Source organism: Neopsephotus bourkii, unplaced genomic scaffold (genome assembly GCF_033783945.1).
Source record: "Neopsephotus bourkii isolate Nb327-2 ecotype Australia unplaced genomic scaffold, CSIRO-AGI_Nbou_v1 NB_838, whole genome shotgun sequence".
Lineage (NCBI taxonomy): Eukaryota > Metazoa > Chordata > Aves > Psittaciformes > Psittacidae > Neopsephotus > Neopsephotus bourkii.
The window spans coordinates 3,265,694-3,282,997 of NW_026901334.1; the positions used below are offsets into that span (position 1 = coordinate 3,265,694).

At 58.7% G+C, this 17,304-nt stretch overlaps 3 protein-coding genes across 3 annotated transcripts; all 3 read left to right on the forward strand.

Moving 5' to 3' along the window:
• The first annotated feature begins 4,899 nt into the window (after positions 1-4,899).
• On the forward strand, positions 4,900-7,453 carry MADCAM1 (mucosal vascular addressin cell adhesion molecule 1). The gene is made up of 5 exons (XM_061355711.1): positions 4,900-5,210; positions 5,573-5,842; positions 5,930-6,244; positions 6,474-6,974; positions 7,099-7,453. The coding sequence occupies exons 1-5, from the start codon at positions 5,159-5,161 to the stop codon at positions 7,221-7,223; spliced, it is 1,263 nt and encodes a 420-aa protein (XP_061211695.1). The 5' UTR covers positions 4,900-5,158; the 3' UTR covers positions 7,224-7,453.
• A 403-nt stretch (positions 7,454-7,856) lies between these two features.
• TPGS1 (tubulin polyglutamylase complex subunit 1) lies at positions 7,857-10,182 on the forward strand. The gene is made up of 2 exons (XM_061356131.1): positions 7,857-8,125; positions 9,434-10,182. Exons 1-2 carry the CDS (start codon positions 7,857-7,859, stop codon positions 9,963-9,965), a joined length of 801 nt encoding a protein of 266 aa, XP_061212115.1. The 3' UTR covers positions 9,966-10,182.
• Positions 10,183-11,403: 1,221 nt separating this feature from the next.
• Positions 11,404-16,519, forward strand: CDC34 (cell division cycle 34, ubiqiutin conjugating enzyme). The gene is made up of 5 exons (XM_061356067.1): positions 11,404-11,746; positions 13,946-14,032; positions 14,469-14,566; positions 14,816-14,950; positions 15,697-16,519. Exons 1-5 carry the CDS (start codon positions 11,570-11,572, stop codon positions 15,905-15,907), a joined length of 708 nt encoding a protein of 235 aa, XP_061212051.1. The 5' UTR covers positions 11,404-11,569; the 3' UTR covers positions 15,908-16,519.
• Positions 16,520-17,304: the final 785 nt, after the last annotated feature.

Here is a 17,304-nt window from a genome sequence, read left to right on the forward strand (position 1 = left end):
GAAGGAAAACAAAGGAAAAAGCCTTGGCTTTGTCCTGGTGTGAAGCCTTGGCAGCTGGTATAAACCAAGGCATCAGCTCCATGCCCCATCCCCTGGTGGAATCGGTCCCATCACAGCTCACCTGTGGGCAGCAGCAACCAGGGCCATGCATCGGGGTGAAGAGCAGATGGTGCAGTCAGGCCTGAGCTGCCCCTCGCTGCTTGGAGCCCATGAATTCACCCTTGACGGCCCAGGTGAAACTTAGATCCTGCACCCCCCCACCCCAAATCTACTGACTTAATGTTCTGATGAAGAGAATTTGCACAGAGGTGAATGGGAGAGGGAAGGGCAACCCCGTGAGTGCTGGGTGCTGAGGTGGTCCATGATGTTTGTGTTCCTCTTTGGCTTTTTCCTGTTACCCTGTCTTGGTAGGAGGATTCTTCAGAGCTGGTTTCTCAGGCACTCTAAGGGGTGATCAGAAAATAGCAGCTCTCTGAGAGGCTGGAGAAGCAATTCAACCCCATGAAGCTCTTTGCTACACTTTGAGGGAAAGGCCAAAGAAGGAGCTGTTCATCCTGAGCACTTCCCATAAAACACGTGGGTTTTTCCCCTCAGGCTCTTGCCATCCGATATTCAACCCAGATACCAACTGCAGCTCTTGTTCTCTCTCAGTCCAGAAGCTGCTGATGGTGATGGTTTGCAGCTGATGTGAACTTAAGAGGTTGGGATTCCATGTGGTGTTTGTGAGCCTGCCGTGAAGGTGCTTGTTTGGTTGACAAATGGAATTGGAACCTCTGCTCTGGGAGAGCAGCAGGTCCTGGAGTTGGAGCAGCCCTGTCTCAGAGCTGTGTGGGAGCTGGCTGGGATCCCTCCATCAGGCTGGGACAGGTCTCCCAGGGGAAGAAGGCCAGGAGGAAGGGAGCATTGGCTCCATGTCCTGGCTCTTTGCAGATGGGTGACAGTGGCCTCTGCAGCAGTGGGTTTAATGGAAAACCCAACGGGATGACCATGGAGAGCCAAGCCTGGGAGAGCACTGCCTGTCCCCTGCTCCAGGGTGCATTTGGGATCCAATCTCTTCTGCACGCTTCTTGGTGTTGGCATTGGGTAGATCAAGAGCTGCAATTCCATATAGATGGAATTTACTCCCTGTTACATAGGAACAGCTTGGAGCTGCTGCCTGCACTGGGCTGGGCTCATGCTCTACTCCCTGTTTCCTGATTTCCTGGACCAGTTCTTCATTGGAAGTGGACATTGAAGTGGAGGAATTGTCAGCTGGTTTTGCATTAACCCTGCCTGGGCCCTGCAGTTGGAGCCATGCCCTGGGAGCAGAGGGCAGCAGAGCAGGGATGGAGAGGGGAGGCAGCAGAAAGCCTCAGTGACCTGCAGTGATTCCGGTTTCCCCAAGCTCATTATGGTGATGTCCGTGCTGTGTGTGCACAGCGAGCTGCTTTCCTGAAGGAAATCCAGTCCCTGACCCATTCAACTCCACATTCCCTTCTCGGAGCAGAGCTTTTCCAAGCACATCCGCTGTTGATTCCCACTCTTCTCAAATGAAGTTGGTTTTTCCCTCGCATCCAGATGAAGTTGAACCAAGGAACCGTTACCTCCTCGTGCACTCTGGGAGCTCCAGGGGGAGGATGGAATCATAGGATATAATGGAAAGTTATGGATAGAAGAAAGTAATTTCTATGATCTAAAGTATAGAGAGATATATTTTTAGAAGTCCTTTCTTGTGTAGTTTATTGAAACAAATCCTGTTCCATGCCAGCACCGCTGCTGCCTCCGGCCTCTCCTCCCCTCCAGCAAACAGAACCAACCATGTGAGCTTCCCTGCTCCATCCCCATCCATCCCGCTGCCACATCCGACTTCCCAGCGATGCCAACGTCCCCTGTCTCCTACACAGTGGATCTGGAGGGCTTTGGTTATTTCATCACCCCGAGCTCGGGGCCTGGAGATGCTGCAGGTCGCTGATGCATGGAAGGTCCCACTGTGGTGGTGCAGGTACCTAAGGGTGCTGTAAGCACCATCAAGGTGGTTTGGACCTTGGCTCTGATGGCACAGGGGACATGAGAGGGCCCCAAGCTTGGTGCCTGCAGAGCCAGGACTCACTGTGGCGCTTGTTCCTGGCACTGGGAGCAGGCAGGGATCCCTTCCCATGGATTTGGAGTTCCTTTCCCCTGGTTCCACACAGCCCCAGCACCGGGCATGGAGCTGGGACCCAGCCACTGTTCTGCCTTCAAGGGACACAGGAGGCCTCGGGCCAAGCAGTGATGGAGCTGAGATTCCTGGACCTGAATGACGAATGTCTCATTCCGAAGGGCCGGGAATTCTGCAGCATCCCACTGGAAAGCTGGGAAGATCCGCACGGAGCGTTCAGATAGTTTTGCCAAGTTTTTTGTTACTTTCTATGGGAAAAAAACCCCAAACCCCAACTTTTTTAAAAGAGCCTTTTCTTCACATCCCCCCCACCCCTTCCATGTGCTGGGAAGTGCCTGAGCCCGGCTGCTCCACAGCAGCATTCCCAGGAGCTGTCTGCAGCGACTTCACATTGAGGTCGGGGCCAACAACACCCCAAAAGCAAGGCAAGGATTTGCTTCATTTGCCCTTCAGTGAGTCCAAACTGATCTTAGTGCACTAACCCCCCCCTTTAAACCCTTCCTTTCTCTTTTACCATTGATTTAACAAACCAGTCCCGTCTCCCTTCCCCAGTTTGGGTTCTTTCCTCTGTACTGGAATGGCTGCTGCCACCTTTAGCACCTTGAAAGAGCGTGGGCATGGGGGGGAGCCCATGCTCTGTGCTGCCCATTGCGAGCGTTTCTGGGTCTGTCTTGTGAAGCTAATGGGGAGCTGTGTTTCTTTCCATTCAGGTTGGGTTTCGAGCTGGCTAATCTCTCCCTCCTCCAGTGGATTATTTATTAAACTGCTGCTTTCCTGTTGTGTTGAAGCTCTTCTGTCCTCGTCCTTCTCCCTCGGGTCCCAAGATGCCTTCTGAGATGATGCTTCAGGCCTCCTAAATCTGTCTCTTATGGGTACAAAGTGAGTTCTTTCCACCTATTCCTTCAAACAGAGCTAAAAGGGCCTTGGAACCGATTCACATTCACCCTTGATCCTACCATAGCTTTCCAGGCTTCCACTGGAGCATTACAAGAGGCAGGTCCCTGGCTCCCACCTCCCCCGGTGCTGGATTTGAGCCTTTTCATTTCAAGTCAGGCTTCATTTAGATCTTATCTTAGGCACTTAAACACTTCTTGTGGTGGTTGAGGATGGTACTGAGTGAGCGATATAATCACAAGTGTCAACACATCCACATCTGCTCTTGGCTGGGAGCTGTGTCTGACAGCCCATATCCCATAAAGAGCTGGAAACACAAACTCCATCCCACAAGATGTTCCCTTTTGTCTTGATTTCCTCCGGATTTGAGCTCATTATTGTATTTATTTCATCTGCTTATCCCACTTTGCATCACTGGAGGGAAAAGGGAAGGGATTGCAGCAGGGGGTAGTGCTGGGCACCCCCATGATGGGGATGCTGCAGGCTAGGGGCAGAGCCTGGCTTTGGGACCAGCCTTCCCAAGGGAAGATTCCCAAGTTTTGCACCGTGTGGAAAAACTTTACCTCATTCCAGAGGTCATTTCTGGTGTGGGGCATTAGCAGTGCTGGTGATGACAGCCCAGCGCTCCACCCCAGCCTGAGAGGCTTGGCTGGGGCATCCTGTGCTTGTCTCATCTCTCCCCATTGAGCTGTTCTGCTTCCTGAGGAGTGCCTCTGGAGCGAGCTCTGCCCCTGCTCCTGCCCTCAGGAAGAAGCACCATCGGCTTCCAGGAAAAACCTTCCCCCTTCTGCTTCTTGAAAGCCAGCATCCCCTTTGCTCTGACCTCAAAGGTTTCCTGTTGGGTGGAAAAGCATCCCAGTGCCTGAGGATGCTCTTTCCACCCTGGGGCTGCAGCCTAATGGTCCCTCTGTGCTGGGATAGGCTCCAGGCACACATCCTCAAGTGCTCTGCAAGCCCCAAGCCAGAGGAAGGGCATCAGGAGGTGCTGGGCTCTCCAGTGGTTATTGATGTCCTGGGGACTGGTCCAGGAAAGCTTCAAGGCTGCTCTGTGAGTGATTGGGATGCTGCAGGGCCATAGCGAGCGGTACCCAGGGGCTTGGGGTGCTCCTCCAGCAGCGAGCATGGTCCTTGAGGATGGTGTTTCCCCTCTTTAAGCTCTTGCTGAAGGAACTCAGTGCTTGGTGCTTGTCCCATCGCCCACCGGTGGCAACGGGAGCAGAGGAGGAGGAGGAGGTGACACAGGGACAGGAGCAGCCTTGGGAACTCCGGGAAGCTCTGGTAACACAGGGTGGAAGGACCAAAACCCCCTGAGCCATCAATCACCGGCTTCAGCTGAGCGTGCGGCTCCGATGGCAGCTGTTGACAGAGCACTTCCCTTGCTCCCAGGCTTCCCAAAAGGATGCACGACGCGCCCAGTGCCCGGAGCTGCCTCTCCAGAGTTCCCGCATGGGAAAGGGATGGGTCCTGTGCCCAATTCCCACCTTCTGTGATGGGAGGCGCAGGGCTGGGAATGTCAATGTCCTCTCCTTCAGCACCTTCCCGGCAGGATGGGATGGGGCCGTACCACGTCCATCTCTTCCCATTTGATGGGTAGGAGTGAGGAGAGGATGAAATAGGGCCTTGGGGTTGCATAACATGGGGTGATCAACATCATCATGTGGGGGGGCACGTTGTCCATCTATCCCATAAAACCAACCCTCTGAGGACCACCCATCCCTGCACTCCATCACCTCCTTCCCAAACCCCACATCTTGGGGCTCCTTGGGTTTATCTCTCAGGCTGCCCCATCCCAAGGCCGTGTTCCCATGGGGGTCCCAGTGGGATGTGCTCTGGGACAGCCACACTTGGTGATGCTGAACGTGGGCCCCTCTCATAGAGCGATGTCCCCCCTGCTGCAGCCCTTGTGTTGTGCAAGAGCTGGGCTTGGAAGGAAATCAGATCCCTCCCTCTGGAAATACCCCTTGGGCTGGAAAGCTGTGGAGGTCCTGGGGCAGGGGGGGGCGGTTCCTAAGGCTTAAGAAGGGCTGAGGACAGAGCTGGCAGCCAGAAGGAGACAGCCCCAAGCAGGAGCATTCCCTCCCTGGAAGGAGGGAGGGAAGGAAGGAAAAGCAGCCCTTGCTGCGGGCGATGGAGCCGGCTCTGCTCCTCCTCCTCCTCGGCTTGCTGTGGGGCTGCAGAGGTGAGTGCTGGAGGACCAGGAGCATCCTGATCCCTTAACCCCCCCCTTGTCCGTGGCTCTGTGCTCTGCCACATGGTGCCGTGATGGGGTCTCCCCATCACTGAGGTGCCAGAGCAGCAGCAGAGCTGGTGAGGGATGAGAACTCAGGGAAAGGGGCGTTTGGGATTGGCAAATCCCAATGGTGAAGGCAGGGGGAGCAGCGCTGTCACCTCAGCACTGATCCCCGTAGTGATGGGGATGGAGCTTATGCAGCACCTGAGTGTGACCATCGATATCTCAGCAAGCCAAGGAACCGAGATCCCGCTGGCCTTGTCACATCATCCCCATCCCTAACCCGGTGTTTTCCCTCTTCCCTGGCCCAGGGCAAGCCGTGGGCAGGCTGATGGTGACACCACAGGAGCCGCTGGTGCCGTACGGGGGCTCGGTGCGGCTCAACTGCTCCCTCCATGCCTGCGCCGAGGGCACGGTGCAGTGGAAGGGGCTGGACACCAACCTGGGGAGCGTCACCTCCTTTCCCACCCACAGCATCCTGCACATCACCAGCGCCGTGGTTGCCATGGGGGGCACCAAGATCTGCCAGGGAGCTTGCCATGGGCAGTACTACCAGCGCACCGTCACCCTGAGGGTCTATGGTGAGCGTTCCCCAGCCCATCCATCACCCACATCCTGGAGCCTGCGGTGCCACAAGTCATGGCTTGACCCTGGAATTGCATTCCCAGCACTGCCGGAGGGGCTGCAGCTGGAGGCAGCCCCCCAAGCCCCGGTGCCGGGGCAGCCCCTCAGCCTGCGCTGCTCAGCCCATGGCGTGTACCCGCACACGGGGCTGCTCCTCACCTGGTACCGAGGGGACCAGGCGCTGCCGGCAGCAGATCTCGATGTCAGCGAGACCGAGGAGGAGCTGTTTGACATCGTGGCCACGCTGGCGGTGGATGGGAAGGAGGTGGAGGAAGGGACGGAGTTCAGGTGCGAGCTGATGCTGAGCGTCGGGCAGGAGACCTTCACCCGGGTGGCATCGGTGGTGGTGAGCACCGGGGGTGAGTAATGGGGACCCGGGTCCAGGGGCTGCCTTGTCACTCCCATCACCCTGTGCTGCTTGGCTGGAACAGGAGCAGTCCCTATTCCTGCCTTGCTCTGCAGATACCCCATCCTCTCCCAGCCCGGGGCTGTATCTATGCGGTGGAGGAGGATGGAGCTGGCGGGTGGTGGGGATGATGTGTCCCAGCTCGGAGCTGCAGCGAGGCCCATGTCCTGCTCTGTTCACAGCTACGCTGGTGGCCACGGGGACCCCTTGGCCAGCACCAGCTCTGACTCGGAGCCCCAACACAGCCGCGGCCACCACAGAGCCGAGCATCCCCACGCACACATCGCAGGAGCCCGATGCTGCCACCGAGCATCCTCCTCCCGGAGCCACCACCACAGGCAGGGAGCATCCGGTCACCCCCGGCCCCGGCACGGCCGAGATGCAGCGGCTGGATCCAGCCACGGGCACGGTGCCCGCCTGCAGCCTGCGGCTCTGGTCGCTGCCTCCCAACGGGACGAGGGGCAGGGAGCTGCGCATCGAGTGCCGGGCTCGGTGTCCCGGCAACGCCACCGTGCGCTGGCTGCGGACCCCGGTGGCTCTCTCGCAGTACCGGCAGGAGGCGCAGGGCAGCAGCTCCACGCTGCGGCTGGACCGTGCCGAGCCCCGGCACCAGGGCCATTACCAGTGCGTCCTGCTCGGACACCGCTCCCATGCGGCCAGTCTGCACCTCGCGGTGCTGGACGGTATGTGGTTGATGTGCAGGCACCTCCTGCGCGCCCCATCAAGCCCATCTGGGCTGCAGCGCCTTGTGTTAAGTGCCGCGTTCGGGTCTGTTGGCACCTAGAGCCCCTTTTGGTGTCTTCACAGACGCGTCCAGCACGGGCCCTGCCGTGGCTGCGGGGACAACGGTGTCGCTGTTGGGACTGATCGTGGCCGGTGCTGGGGCTCATCGCCTGTGGAAGCGATTCCACTCTCAGTACGAGCTGCCTTAGAGGAGCAGGAGCCCTGCAGACACCCGCAGCCGGACCCGTCCCTGCTGTCACCCGGCTCCCCCCCTCGCAGCGGTGGCCGCGGAGCTGGTGGGATGCGGGATGTGGGATGCGGGATGCGGGATGCTGCTGCCGGGACCCTCCGAGCTGCTCCCGAAGGCTCCATCCCTGATCACCGCTGCCGGGAAGCTCCGCTCGGAGGGAGAGGAGACCCCCGACGGCACCACGGGAGGAGAGGAAGGATGGAGACGTCCGCAGTGATGCTCCGGGGCTGCATCACGCTGGGGGTGGGTTCAGCTCTTGGGGGCACACACGAGGGTGGGAGGAGGGCGACAGAGACCGCCTATCGCGACAGGAGGGTCAGGAGCAGCCCCGGTGAGGGGTGCTGTAATAAAGGGTTCTTGTGTGCACCCGGAACCAGCGTCCGCAGCGCGCCCGGTTGCTAAGGGCGGGCGGAGCCATGGCTGCCGGGGGAGCGGCTTCTTTGCCCACACCCAAGATGGCACCCATCCGCCTCTCCCAATGGTGGCTCGCTCGCCTGCCTTCCCAGCCCTCCGATTGGCTGCCAGTAAGCAAGATGGCGGCGCAGGACGCTCCCTCTCGGGGCGGAACCGGCCTTCGCTGCCCGCAACCAAGATGGCGGCGTACGAGAAGCGGCGGCCGGGCACGGCCCCGAGCGGCGGGCAGGCGGTGGGCAGCGAGGCGGAGTTCCTGCTGCGGGCCGGCGTCACCGCCATGGTGCGGGAGGCGCTGCTGAAGGTGCTGGAGGCGCGGCCGGAGGAGCCCGTCTCCTTCCTGGCCGACTACTTCGAGCGCCTGGTGCTGGCCAGCCCCGAGCCCGCGGGGCCGCCGCAGCGCCTGGCGCAGGCGCTGTGGTACGTCAGCCTGGCTCACCACTCCCATAGGTGAGGCGGGCGCGCGGGGCACGCTGGGAGTTGTAGTTCGGGGGGGGCGGGGCGTGATGCCGCGTGTCTCTGTATGTGTGTGTGTGTTATTGATACGCGGATTGACACCACAACCCGTTAAAGCCCTAAAGGAGGTATGCTTTATTCAGCTGAGGCTCATGGGGGATAGTTCCTCCAAAGGCATGCACACCCCAGCATCGTTTTCCCTCTACATTTATTCTCTAAGGTGTTACATATGCAATAGGTCACACAACACACCTATGCATATTCATATCCTTTCCCCGCTTCATATTATAATGAGCTAAAGCTTCCTTCCCGCCTGCTCAGTGCCTCCTGGTGGCCGCGGTGATGAAGTAAACGAGTCTTCCTCACTCTTGAACTTCCCACCTCCGTCTTGCACGCATGATACCGGGAAATAAAGGGTTAACATTGTGCCTGCTTGCTTAAGCAGTCGCTGTGCTTGGTGAAGCAGAACCGTAGGAGTCAAAGTGGCTGGAACGGTGAAGCAGAACTGTAGGAGTTAGAGCTGCTAGGCAGAATTGTGATAGATCAGATTCATAACTTAACATTTAAGACATTCTTGTTCAAATAGTATCCATAGAAAGATAAGGAACAAAAGACAGCCAGAGGAACACATTTGCAAACTTGACAAGTTTCTGCTTTAAGATACATAAAACCGGCTTGTACCGAACCTGAGGTTTGATTAGGAGCCGGAACCCTATTGAGTCTGAGTGAAAGCAAGAGGTTACTCGCAGTGATGAAGAAGAACTCCAGGCCTTCATCCTCACGACCCCCTAACGACCACCACCAGGAGGCACTGCGCAGGCGCACCAATGGGACGAATGCCGGAAAACTAATTGTAATACTAGATGGGAATAGGTTTTGCATATGTATTAGGTGTGAAGCAATCTCATGTTTAGGTAATCATTATATGGAATATAAACGAACTGAGTGGCATGCTTTTGGGAGAGCAACCCCCATGCACCTCAGCTGAATAAAGCATCCCTACTTTCCAGCTCTAACGAGTCATGGAGTCAATCCATGCATCAACTAGTCCCCAGCTTTGGCTCAAACCGCAATTCCAGTCCCAGCTGGGTCTTAACCAGATGTATGGTGTTGCAAGTGCAAACTTTGACCACCAGTTCCCCTTATCTGATGCTCTTTCTTTTCTTATACAAGTTTACATTAAACACCAGCTGCACTTCTATACAGATACTTAAATAAAGAGATTGAAGATAATCCAAAGAATAACATAGCTTTAACGTTCGGTTATTAACTCAGCCCCCCCCTATCGTTATGTCGCGACAGGACGGCCTTCGACAGCAACACCGGCGCGGCCTACGAGGTGCTGGGAGGCGGTGAGCGGCGGCGGGCGGCAGGCGTGGACGGGCGGCTTTACAGCGAGCTGCTGCGGAGCATCTGCCAGCACGGGGAGGCACCGGCCGAGGTGGCCACGGCGCTGCTGCGGCGAGTGCGGTGCCGCGACCATGAGGCCGTCCCCTTCGATGTGTTCCGCTATGGGGTCCTCACCTGCTTCGTGCTCCTGGAGTTCGCGGCCAAGGCGGATGCGCTCTTCGCTGTCCTGGATGGTGGCTCCGGGGCTGCCGATGCCCGGCTGTGCCAGGCGGTGCTGCGGGCGCTGGAGGAGGCGCTGGGCTCCGGGCACTTTGTGCAGCCCAGACGGTACCTAGAGGCTGGTTCCCGGTTGGGACCGGATGGGTTGGCCCTGGCCATGGAGCGGGCGCTGCAGGAGAGGAAGCTCAGTGGCTCCATGAGCAGGGAGGAGTTCCTGAAGAAAGCCACCGCCTTGTTTGTTGCTAAAGTGAAGCCTGTTGAGTAACAGCCGCTGAGTGCTCCGGACCCCGGTGCTGGGCTGGACAGCGAGCATGGATGGGAGATTCCCACTTTCCATGCTCCCATCCTTGTTCTGAGTGCAATGGGCACCTGGCCACCTCCAGTGCCGGATGCATCCCGATCCGCTGTGCCTCTCCTGGCCGATGGCATTTCCAATCCAGCTTCATTTGTAGATCTCTCTAGGTGTTAAGTGGGGGCTCACGAGGAGCCTGTGAGCCGCAGGGCACAGTAGCCACAATTGGGGCTGCACCTTGGCACACACCATGGGCTCGTCCTCACCCCTTTGCAGTTTCAGTGGGGACCTTTTGGGTTTGTTTCACACCCAGCAGTGAAGGGGGTGACGCTTCTCAACCTCACAGACCCCTCAGAGGGTTCACAGGACCCAAAGTGTGAAATCAGGCATTATTTTAGTGAGGAAAGAGGTTTAAATGCACAGCATGGAAGGGGCGAAGCTCAGCCCTGAGCTGGAGGGAGCTTTGCTGGCAGTGAGGCAATGAGACAGTGTTGGAGCTGTGTTGGGAAGATCAAAGCTCATACTTGAGTGCTGTGATGGTGATGCTGCTGATGTGGGACGTGGGTCAGGCCAAGTCCATCCCCTGCCCTCAGGTCACAGATTGCTTTTGATCAGAGGTGCGTGTGGGACCGCGGGTTATTTATTTGAACTTGTCTGTGTTATTTATACCATGCAATTCTTGGTTTACTCTAAGACATTAAAGCTTTCGATTGGTGGGGGGGGTTTAAGTGGCCAGTTTCTCTGCACCGAGCACCACATCCCAGTGGAAGGCTCCGTTTCCAGTGACTGATGCCGAAATCTCAATCACAGCTCGCCCGGCTGATGGCATGGGAGCAAGAAGCCTTTGTAGCTACTATGGGAATACCCCAGAGGAGCTTCGGGGGTGCCCGTTGTGCTGAGCGTTTCCATCCCCACAGGCACTCGGTGGAGCTGGTCCGGGTGAGGCTGCAGGTGCCAGGGTGGAATAGGACGGGAGGGGGGAACCGGCGGTGCTGGGGGGGTCCATGGGAGTGCGGGGAACGCCGGTTCTGCTGCTGCAGGAGGCCGCCACCCCGGGGCTCGTAGACCGAGAAGCGGCCGCGCAGCCAAGGGTCCTAACCCCGCCCCTCTACCCAGCGGCGCGCTGTGATTGGCGCACATCGCCCGGGAGGTGGAGCCAGCTCCCTGCCACGCCCCGTTGTTCTCCAGCACGGTGTGATTGGCTCACTTCGCTAAGGGGGTGGAGACTATTATATGCCACGCCCCGTTGCCCTCCAGCACGGTGTGATTGGCTCACTTAGCTAAGGGCGTGGAGACTATTCTATGCCACGCCCCGTCGCTCTTCAACACGCTGTGATTGGCTCACTTCGCTAAGGGCGTGGAGACTATTCCATTCCACGCCCGTTTGTCCTCCAGCGCGCTGTGATTGGTTATCGGCGGCCCCGCCCCTTGCGGGAGGACTACAGCTCCCGCCGTGCCCCGCGCTCGGAGCGGCCGCGGCGCAGCCGGATCCGCCGCCGCCTCTCTGCGTCCCTGCAGCGGCTGTTGCGCCTACGGCAGCTCCCGGCTTCGCTCGCGGCCTACCCCGGTTTCTCGGCATGGCTCGGCCTCTCGTGCCCAGCTCTCAGAAGGCGCTGCTGCTGGAGCTGAAAGGGCTGCAGGAGGAGCCCGTGGAAGGGTTCCGGGTCAACCTGGTTGACGAGGGAGATCTCTACAACTGGGAGGTGGCCATCTTCGGCCCCCCAAACACCTACTACGAGGGCGGATACTTCAAGGTGAGGGGCTCCGGAGGGAACCGGGGTCTCAAAGAGGTGAAGCTCTGGTGGCGTAAGGGGAGGACGGGGACGTGTGGGGCCGAGTTGTGCTGTGGGAGATGGGGTTTAGAGGGGCAGAAGCAGAGCTGGGGTAGCGAGAGATGCCCGGGGGGGGGGAAGCACAGGTTAGGAAGGGGTTTGGGAGGCAGAGAGACCACGGGGGAATGGGGGCTGTGGGGTGAAAGAGGCTTGGGGGGGGGGGGTGACAGAGCCCTCCTGGGCTCGAGGGGGTGATGAGGGGCAGGCAATGGGGGTCTGCGGCTGCGCCCCTTGGGGTCAGCAGGGCCTTAGGAGCTGGGGTGAAGGAGGCGGCCCTTGTGGTGCTGCCCAAGTAGGCAGGGATACCCCCATTGTGAGGTGGGGTTCCTCCGGGGGCTCCTGTCCCCTCCTTGGCTTGGTGTTGAGCTCTGGGCCATTGGAGGGGATCGGGGCATCCCCACCAAAGTAAAGGGAGCAGCCTAAGGATAAGGTCCCCGTTCCCCCCACTCCCTGAGCGGGCCCATATGGGATGGCCCAGATGTGGGGAGCGGGTGCCGTGGCTCAGTTTGGGGTTCAATTGGGGGGGGGGGGCAGGATGTGGATGTGCTCATCCCAGGGGTTGTGCAACCTGCGCAGCTGTTTTCTTCCTCTTTCTCATCCTCCCTCCTCCGCTACCAGCTCCTGTGGCTCCATCCTGTTGCTGGCAGGGCTGAGTCAGCCCCGGATGGGGTCAGCTCTGCCTCGGGAGCCGCCTGCTTTGTTTTTCCCTTCAGAACCAGGTTTTAGCCCTTTCCTGATGGAACCGAGCCGTTTCCCACCCCTCTTTTGGCACCCGGCCCTTTGAGCTCTCGCCCTTCCAGCACCTCCATTTAGTGCCCGAGACCTTCCCAACCTGGTGCTGTTGGGTGGCACTGGATGGAGCTTCCTGCTTCAGGGGAGAGCAAAGAGGCTGAGTCCTCTTCCAACCACTGGGAACGTCGCCCTGTTGTGTATAGCAACTCATAGGGGGGCTCTTCCCAAGCCCCCATGGGGTCGCTTTACCTCGGGCTGGTTTTGTTCTGCACCCTCAACCCAACAAAGGGGGGATGATGCTAAGGAGTTCAGTGGTGCTGTGGGTGCTGTGCCCTGAGCTCAACACACACCGATGCTGTGCTTCTCCTCCCATGCACCCCTTGGCGTGTGCCATGGATCAGGGACAGAGCTGCCATCAGGGGCTGCTTCTGGATGTGATCAATTTGTGCCAGGGCTGGAAGCGGGATCCGGGATGGATTCCTCATTCAGGGCAGTGAGGAGGAGGAGGGCAGATTCTCTGTCCTCTACACTGATCTTTTCATGGCTGTTGGCTGCCAACCAGCTTTTGGCAGCATCGCCTATTGTTGAGGCCGTGATTCCAGAAGCATCCAAAGCCTCTTTCACAGTTCCTATCCCAAACGGGCCCATGGGGAAAGAACAATCCCATGCCACCATCACCCACTGCTGTGCAGAGCCAGGCTGCTTCCAACTGTTGCTTCCCCGCTCCAACATGTGCATCTTCCTGTACACAAGGAGATGCTCAAGGAGTTCTTTGGTGCTTTAAACCTTCCCTCTTTATCCCTGGCTCCTGAATCTCAACATTGCCTTCCAGAAGCACCCAAAAGAGCCCCCATGGCTTGTGCAGGACATGGGGAGCGGTTGCTCCTGATGCCTGGGGACGTTGTTTGGTGTCTCTTGGCCACCTCAGGTTGTGTCTGCGGGTGCTGGAGCCGCGCTCTGCAGCATGATCTTCATGCACTGTTATTTATAGCACCTGAGCTACGTGCTGTGCCCGGCCTGCACTCGGCCTCTCTCTTCTTTCAGGCTATTTTTAGAGCCTCAGGGTGCTGGCAGAGCGCTGAGCACCTGATGCTTCCTTCCCTAGGAGCTCCATAGCGGGGGGAAACAGCCCAGGGAAGCTGTGGCTGCCCCATCCCTGGCAGTGCTCAAGGCCAGGTTGGACACAGGGGCTTGGAGCAAGCTGCTCCAGTGGAAGGGGTCCCTCCAATTGGAGCTGGAGGAGCTTTAAGGTCCCTTCAACCCAACCCATTCCCTAACAGCAGGATGGGGATCGCTGATCCTGCAGGAGCGCAGCGGGACTTGGCACAGGTTCCTTTCTCTGTGGTTTCCTTCCCTCCCTCCTCACTTTTCCTTATTGTTTCCTTGCAGGCTCGCCTCCGGTTTCCCATCGACTACCCCTATTCTCCTCCCGCCTTCAGGTTCTTAACCAAAATGTGGCACCCCAATATCTATGAGGTAAGGTCCCTGGGACAGTGTTAGATGGGTGTAAGGTAGGGGGGGCACATGCCCATGTTATTGTGGATGACAACACCACCCTTTGGCATTGGAACTCAGTGCCTTTGGCACTGGAAAGGCAGTTAATGAGCTGACGCCAGCCGCTCTCTTGTCCTGCTTCCAGGTCAGCCAGGCTTGAAGGCTGTGAGGACAGGGAGTGCGTGGCCCTGGGGCCTCACTGGGGCTGTGGGGGGCTTAGGCAAAGCTTGAGGTAGTGGGAACACCTCTTGTGCTGCCCCATCCCTGGCAGTGCTCAAGGCCAGGTTGGACACAGGGGCTTGGAGCAAGCTGCTCCAGTGGAAGGGGTCCCTACCCATGGCAGGGGTTGGAGCTGGATGAGCTTTAAGGTCCCTTCCAACCCAAACCATTCTCTGATCCTGTTCCATTGTGCTTTCAGACTGGTGATGTCTGCATCTCCATCCTGCACCCGCCCGTGGACGACCCACAGAGCGGGGAGCTGCCGTCGGAGCGGTGGAACCCCACACAGAACGTGAGGTAGAGGCTGAGCCTCATCCCAGGGCTGGGAATGTGGGGCCATGGGGGCTGCTTCTGCTCCCAGAGCCTGCAGGAGGTGCATTGGGGTCATCAAAGGCACTTGTGGGGTGTGATGTGAAGAACAGTGAGAGCTTGAGCCTGGCAGCCTGGGCTTGGCTTCCCTGGGATGCTCTGCCCTGCTCCATGGGGATTGGAGGCTATTGGAATTGCTGCCTTGGCTCTTACCTGCTCCTGTTTATCGATGGCCAGGACCATTCTGCTGAGCGTGATCTCGCTGCTGAATGAGCCCAACACCTTCTCTCCAGCCAACGTGGACGCCTCCGTGATGTACCGCAAGTGGAAGGAGAGCAAAGGGAAGGACCGGGAGTACACGGACATCATCAGGTGTGTGATGGGCTGAGCGAGGCCTGGCAGTGTTGTGGCATCAGGAGACACTTGAGCAGGACACGGGATCCTGAGGGCAGAGCCTGGGGAAGGCTCTGGGGAGACCTTAGAGCAGCTCCAGTGCCTAAAGGGGCTGCAGGAAACCTGGAGAGGGGCTTGGGACAAGGGCCTGTAGGGACAGGGCAAGGGGAATGGCTTGAACCTGCCTGAGGGGAGACTGAGCTGAGCTCTTAGGCAGAAGCTCTTCCCTGTGAGGGTGCTGAGGCGCTGGCACAGGGTGCCCAGAGAAGCTGTGGCTGCCCCATCCCTGGCAGTGCTCAAGGCCAGGTTGGACACAGGGGCTTGGAGCAAGCTGCTCCAGTGGAAGGGGTCCCTGCCCGTGGCAGGGGTTGGAGCTGGAGGAGCTTGAAGCTCCCTTCCAACCCAGACCATCCTTTGATGCTGCGATTCTGACCTGCCTTCTTGAGTCCCATCTGCACACTGGTAGGAGGGAAGGATTCTGGCTCAGAGTGGGGCTTTTAAAGAGGAACTTGGTGGGTTCTGTGCTCAGCTTTGCTCTCAGCATAAGTCCTGCTCCTTTTTGGCTCCAGAGCTGATGATCTGGGCTCAGAGCAGCCATGGTGCCAGCATGGCTTTGCCAGCATGGGCCTGGCACACAGGGTGCTGCATGCTGGGTATCCTTGATACGGTGCCACACATGGACCGTGTGTGGGGCTCCATCCTTACCTCTTCCTTCTCACCTCCAGGAAGCAAGTCTTGGGCACAAAGGTGGATGCTGAGCGGGATGGTGTGAAGGTCCCCACCACGCTGGCAGAGTACTGCGTGAAGACCAAGACTCCAGCCCCTGATGAGGGCTCCGACCTCTTCTACGATGACTATTACGAGGATGATGAGATGGAGGAAGAGGCGGAGAGCTGTTATGGGGATGAGGATGACTCTGGCAATGAGGAATCTTGATGGCCCTCTGGCATTGCAACCCTTCCTATAAACTACTGCGTTTTACCTCAACTTAGGACAAACGGGTTTGAATTTAGGCTCTGTCAGCCCTGGAATTGACTCTCTACCTCGCAGGGAGACTGTTCTGCTGCGGCCAAGGAGCTCCCAGTGCTGGCTTGGTAGAAAAAACAAGGAACAAACCCTATTTTATAAACGTGCTGGGTTAGGGGGTGGATGGGGAGGGGGAAGTGGCCTCGGGGCCTTCCTGAAGCCACAGGACTGGCTTGGGGTGTGATGGCAAAACCTGCTGTTGCCTGCCTGCTGCTTGGGGCACATTGGGCTCTTCAGCCCCATGTAGGAGGAAGGGTTTGGGGGGGGGGGCTGTGGGGCTGGTGAGTGGTGGCTTTGTGCAGCCTTTGAGGGGTTGGAGTATGGCTGGATCCTGGAGGGACCCTCCTGGTGCCTCTTCCTGTGGTGCCAGAGTGCGGTGGGAATGATGGGAGCCTTGGGAATGGCCAGGACATGGAGCCCTGCAGGGTGTGAGTGGTTTTTAACCTGCTGGGAGGGAGGGGGCAGTTCTGGCTCTTTCTGCTTCTGTTTTTTTGGAACTATTTAATAAAGTATTCCTAGGGATTGGGGTCCCTTCCCTGCCTCCCCAACCCCATAGGGCTGCCTGGAGGAGCATCTCTTGCCCTTCCTGGCAGTGTTGGGCCTTTGCCCTGGGGCTGTGGGCTCTGCTGAGCCCACCTCCTAACCCTGAGCACTCCATAGGGAAGGTGTTTTCCCTCCTGCTCCTCCACAGACCTGCTTGGGCAGCACTGATGGGCTATCCAAAGCCGGAGTTGGGATGTGCGAGCTCCAGCCACCACATTCCAGCCGTGGGGCACCTAAGGGTGTTCCATAGGGATGGACACCTGGAAACCACCCCCTCCTGGGGCTCTTTGAGGCTCCTTGGGAGGGGAAATGATCAAAGCTCGCCCCTTCCTGCAGCCGTGTCAATGGGATCGGGGATTGAGCTGGGAACTGCACGTGGCCCATGCATGTGCTTTGTGGCCTTAGGAAACGGGGCTGGGAGGTGAAGGGGATTATTGGCCCTCGAGTCCGGGCTTCCAAGGTCAGCGGGGCTGGCACGGAGCAGCGGCCAAAGCCGCCTCCTCCTCCTCCATCAGCGCCTGTGTCCATGGAGCCCCTGCCCCTCGCGTTTGTGCCGCAGGGCGATGGAAGGGGATGGGAGCTGGGGGGGCAAGGCCGGACATGGCCCCTGGTGGGAGGGAGCGCTCCAGGGGGGTTCCGGAGCTCACAAGAACCGGGAGGTCCCCGCGGGGAGCGCGGCGGGGGCTGGCGCCGAGGCCGGCCCCATTGTTTGGGGCTTTCCTGCCTTGGCTGCGAGCGCCCCGCGGGCTCCCAGCGCCGGCTCA

Coding starts and splice junctions, on each gene's coding strand:
- MADCAM1 (XM_061355711.1), top strand. CDS start 5,159: ATGGAGCCGGCTCTGCTCCTCCTCCTCCTCGGCTTGCTGTGGGGCTGC. Junction 5,211..5,572: donor CTTGCTGTGGGGCTGCAGAG/GTGAGTGCTGGA, acceptor TCCCTGGCCCAG/GGCAAGCCGTGGGCAGGCTG. Junction 5,843..5,929: donor CGTCACCCTGAGGGTCTATG/GTGAGCGTTCCC, acceptor TTGCATTCCCAG/CACTGCCGGAGGGGCTGCAG.
- TPGS1 (XM_061356131.1), top strand. CDS start 7,857: ATGGCGGCGTACGAGAAGCGGCGGCCGGGCACGGCCCCGAGCGGCGGG. Junction 8,126..9,433: donor CTGGCTCACCACTCCCATAG/GTGAGGCGGGCG, acceptor ATGTCGCGACAG/GACGGCCTTCGACAGCAACA.
- CDC34 (XM_061356067.1), top strand. CDS start 11,570: ATGGCTCGGCCTCTCGTGCCCAGCTCTCAGAAGGCGCTGCTGCTGGAG. Junction 11,747..13,945: donor ACGAGGGCGGATACTTCAAG/GTGAGGGGCTCC, acceptor GTTTCCTTGCAG/GCTCGCCTCCGGTTTCCCAT. Junction 14,951..15,696: donor GAGTACACGGACATCATCAG/GTGTGTGATGGG, acceptor TCTCACCTCCAG/GAAGCAAGTCTTGGGCACAA.